The sequence below is a fragment of the Trachymyrmex cornetzi genome, unplaced genomic scaffold, assembly GCF_001594075.2.
Source record: "Trachymyrmex cornetzi isolate Tcor2-1 unplaced genomic scaffold, Tcor1.1 scaffold37, whole genome shotgun sequence".
NCBI classification, from domain to species: domain Eukaryota; kingdom Metazoa; phylum Arthropoda; class Insecta; order Hymenoptera; family Formicidae; genus Trachymyrmex; species Trachymyrmex cornetzi.
Window position 1 is genome coordinate 244,286 of NW_017298429.1, and position 4,700 is coordinate 248,985.

At 33.1% G+C, this 4,700-nt stretch overlaps 1 protein-coding gene across 2 annotated transcripts in view; it reads right to left on the minus strand.

Annotated features, from left to right (window-relative positions):
- Nucleotides 1–446: 446 nt before the first annotated feature.
- Nucleotides 447–4,700, minus strand: part of LOC108763588 (ribosome biogenesis protein WDR12 homolog) — a 44,930-nt gene continuing 40,676 nt past the window's right edge. For both annotated transcript variants that reach the window (XM_018511343.1, XM_018511342.1), the window contains exons 4-12: nucleotides 4,160–4,542; nucleotides 4,000–4,085; nucleotides 3,557–3,767; nucleotides 3,325–3,465; nucleotides 2,951–3,126; nucleotides 2,641–2,714; nucleotides 2,177–2,423; nucleotides 1,849–1,981; nucleotides 447–1,596 (exon numbers count right to left, since the gene is read on the minus strand). In XM_018511343.1, the coding sequence (XP_018366845.1) occupies nucleotides 1,458–1,596; nucleotides 1,849–1,981; nucleotides 2,177–2,423; nucleotides 2,641–2,714; nucleotides 2,951–3,126; nucleotides 3,325–3,465; nucleotides 3,557–3,767; nucleotides 4,000–4,085; nucleotides 4,160–4,284 (1,332 nt within the window). In that variant the 5' untranslated portion in view covers nucleotides 4,285–4,542 and the 3' untranslated portion in view covers nucleotides 447–1,457. The remainder of the gene's footprint in view (nucleotides 1,597–1,848; nucleotides 1,982–2,176; nucleotides 2,424–2,640; nucleotides 2,715–2,950; nucleotides 3,127–3,324; nucleotides 3,466–3,556; nucleotides 3,768–3,999; nucleotides 4,086–4,159; nucleotides 4,543–4,700) is intronic.

The following is a 4,700-nucleotide window of genomic DNA, read 5'->3' on the forward strand; positions in this document are numbered from 1 at the left end:
TAGGTGCTGTAATAAAACAAAGTTTAACACAAGAAACAAGTCAGAATTAGATTTTTCATGAATAAAGTAAATTAAAAAAATTAAAAAAAAAATGAATGAAAAAAGCTCGAGATAAGAGGAACGTAAAGAAAAAAAAAAATAAGGAACGTAACACACGTGACGTTGACGACACAAGGGGCATAAGCCACTAAAAAGTGCCCTTAGTTTATTTTGGATCGTTTAAAAAAAACGCTAGTCTTTGTGTGTGAGAGAGCGAGAGAGAGAGAGAGAGCGAGAGAGAGAAAGAGAACGAAAGATAGTAATGTGGGGGTTTTTTTAGATAGGATCTTCGAGAATAAACAGGCAAACACAAATGAAAAAAAAAAAGAAAAAAGGAAAAAGGATTTAAAAAAACAATCGTGCGACGAGAAAGAGGGAGAGATAGAAAAGAGAGGGGCCGACGAAAGTGTACGAGCGAGAGGAAGAGAGTGTGCGCATGTGTGTACGTAGGTGTGTGCGTAACTTCGAAGAAAAAAGAAGATAACGTGTACTCTCGAAGAATCGTCATCTGCCTATTTTACACACAGCACACGCTTATAAGGAATACATACAGACATACACACATACAAAAAACACACAGTTGTACAGAAAGAAAAAAAAAGGGAAAAAATGTGCGTGCGCTATCGCGGAGAGTATGCACGCTCTCCGCTGCTCCTGTATTATTACCGCGAAACACCCTATGTGTGTCTCTACTATAGGGGCGTGCACTTGAATCGGTGGTCTTTTTAGAGTTACTTACGAGTAATGAAGAAACGGTTTGGTAAATAATTAAATAATTCGCGATGCGCGGGAAGAGCGAGTTCCCGGATTCGTCACGATTATCATCCCTTATTTTTGATCAATAAACGATCTGTTTTTGGGGATTTATGCCGAGCGACACGACTCTTACTTCACCCATCTCGCGTACGTAGTTCTTGAAGAAAGAAATCCAGGAAGAGAAGAAAGGAGAGAACGGCTACTAATACGGGAAAAAAATGAAAAAGCACGTTTTTGTTAAGATCCTTTAGTATTAATCTGTTAGTATTTTCAATTTTATTTTTTTTATTATTATAAGAAATGGATTGTCATATTCGTACCATCGATCAGGTCTTTATATTCTTCACATACGATATTATATGATTGAATATAAAGTCGATTTCTCGATGGACTCGTCAATATATTTTCATTTCCAATGATATAAAAAAGCACATCATTTAGTGCAAACTAAGAAAAAGATTCTCAAACGCGAAAGATAAAAATTACAGTCATCACAAAAAGTGATTGAGACGCCTTTTGCGTAATAATCTATTTTTGTTAATTTTCTAATTTAAATTTTATTAACTATCAATATGACAAATTTATGCACATTATCTTATGAAACGGGAGAAGATCGTTTTGTTAGCGACAGAACAATATTTTATAACAAATTCTATTTGTAATTAACGCTCTACGTGGTTGGATTTGAATATCCTTAGTGTATTGTCTGCACCACCGGACATTATCAATTTAGGATTGGACCAATCGCAGCTGAGGACTTTGTCTTCGTGTCCCAGGAGATCAAACAGCGGTGCCTTGGGGCTAAAAAGGAAAAGTTAATTTTAATAAATTTTATATTGAATAACATTACCATCTTTTGGATTTTCAATTGCAATAAATATCTGGATCTGATTGTAATTTTAATTTGAAGATAATTTCATCCAGTAATAAATCTATAATTTAATACTAAGATAACAGGTTTGTAACCGAATGAAATTTCACAAAAATTCCCATATTCTTTTAACATAGTACTTGAGAATAGTTTGCTAATAGATATTTTAATCTGCAAACAACCTTCTCGTGTCCCAGAGCTTGACGATATTATCATATGCTCCTGAAATAAAGAGGTGTTCGTCTATGGTCGACCAGCGTACTGACGTCACCCATTGCGTGTGAGAGGTAAATCTAGCTTTCACAATCGTACCTTCTGAAATGCATAATCGTAAGTAAATGAATAAGTTTGATATACTTGCTTATGCTAATGCACATCAAATTAATAGGAAATTCAATAAGAAATTTTTCTAATCTAAAATTTAATATTCAATTTTATCAATAAAATTCATAATTTAAATAATTTTGATTTTCAAAGATTGAAAAATTTGAAAAAATCAACAAAAAGTACCTGTAGACCTCGGATCATACAGCCTCACATGTTGGTCTGCTGATCCCGCTATCACGACTCGTGACAATGGCGAATAATCAATGTCAAAGAAACACTTGTCACCATATATTTCCTGTTTAATGCCGTTTAATTCGGTATCCCAAGTTTTTATAGTATGATCCCATGAGCCTGTAATGATTTCCGTTTTGTCGGACCACACGATCGCGCTGATCGCTTGCTTGTGTCCTTTCATCGCGCATTTCGGCGTCTACGTGTAAAACGAATATTAAAACATTCGCACGAACGTGTAAAACAATCGATAATACTTTTCTTCATAAATTTTTTAATATTAATCGGTGTTTACTAATAAGAATGCATTAAAAAAATTTTAGTAGTATGATTGACAATATCAGAATGTCTATCAAGCAATTGGATCGAGATGTAGTGAGATGAACTTTATAATTTAATTAATTTAATCTGCATACCTTCGTTTTATTTGCGTATTCCGATCTTGCTCTTTTCGACGCGGATTCTCCATCATTGTCATCCTCATGTGTAGCTTAAGAAAGCAAGAAAGATTTGTCTTGATTGAATTAATATTTCACCTTTTGCTATCAAATTATATCCGTATTCATATATTCTAATTTCTAATTTTCCTTTTTTTTTATTAAAATAATATATTTTTAAAATAAAAGAATCATAAGAAAGTTATGGGACACTATAATTTTAATTTTTCAAAAATATATATATTGAAATTTGAAAAAAATAGTCAATTTCTTATACTAGTATACTTACATGTTGACCAAATATATAGCATATTATCCCAAGCACCAGTTGCCATTAACGTTTTATCGTAATTAATACTGACTGCTTCAATGCTTCTTCTGTGTCCTTTGCAGATATGTATACATTCCACAGAATTCTTTGTTATATCCCAATTCCATATCATACATGTCTGGTCCATTGATGCACTATATATATATATATATATGTATGTTAAATCGTTAACTATCACTCATTGATATGTTTGAAAATTCACTTATATATCACGTAACGTTTTCATATTGATTTTGATGAGCCTACTTTACTATATGTGTATGAGCAAAGAAGTTTACTATAGATATAATATCCAAAATATATAAAATTGATTTTATTTTCTGGCAAACTACCTAACGAAGGAAGCATTATCGTCATTAAGAGATATCCAAGCCACTGCCCTGACAGGAGATATATGTCCAGGAATCACAAGATGATGCTTGCCTTTTAATGTCCAAATGTGTAGCATATTATCATAAGAACCAGTTAGAATCCTAAATAAAATCATTCGAGATTAATACTCCAATTAGACAAAAATATGTTTTGAAATCGTTTTTGTAATTGTCTCAATTATTAAATACCAACCATTTTCCACAAACAGCAACAGCTGATACCCAATCGTCATGTATCAGGCAATCCTTTGGCTCTGGTGAAGGATGCTTTTCCACATACTCTATATCTATCACATCCTCTGTAGAAATTTCTCTATCAGTGATGTGTTCTATCAAAGAGCTACGTAGAAACTGTGAGCATATCAGAAAATCAAATTCCACTTGGTCTTGGATATCATTCGACTCTGTGAAAAATCAATTTAATCTTCAAAATGATCAGAAAGTTTTTTCATAATTAATTAGATAATTCTATATAATTCATAAAATTAATTTAAAAAATACATATCTATATATACTAGAAAGCATACTTTAATATTAGTATAACATGTTAGATTTAACAATTGCGAATGATTTAGAAGGAAATAAGGAAACAAATAGTACAACATATCAAAGCGACTTCCTTTAAGTCTTCCTCACCTCTCAGAAGTTCGTTTATCAGGGTGTTTAATTCGTCGGTGATTATCGAGCTATGGACCGATAAGGGAAAATCTGGTACTGCAAATCTAGAATTGTTAAAATGAAAAATAATAAACTATGAACAAATATCGAACAATAAAAGGAAAGAATAAATTCTTACTGCTGCTGCTTAGTTATAAAACGTATTTGTATCTGAATTTCGTCCTTATGGTCCTTATTCGTGCTCATGGCTTTATCTTTCGATTTCATTTTAAGACGATTCTTCTTAACAGACTCGATTTCCATGATATTCCTTTCGAATTTGCTTATGTTCCAAATTAATAGATTTGTAACCTCACTTCTCACCGCCACGAATTTCAAACAAGGCGTGCACACGTTGGCACTGGTTGGCACGTGCAACGATGACCAACGATATAGTTTGGACAGAGAGAAACCTGAGAGAGGACATGATGACCCAAAACCTGTAACCTCAAAATGCTGCCGCGCACTACTGCCCTCTGACAAAGTGGATGTAAACTACATAGCAACGTCTACTTTTCAAGGCTATGGAGATGATAAATCGATATTTGGTTCATATAATCATGATAGAAGTAACGAGGGGTGCGATTCGTATGTACTTGACCGGACAAAACCTCCGGTTGTAAAAATTATTATTTTAAATCGTTTGTATTTCGTATGAAGAGTTTTGAAGTGCAAATAAA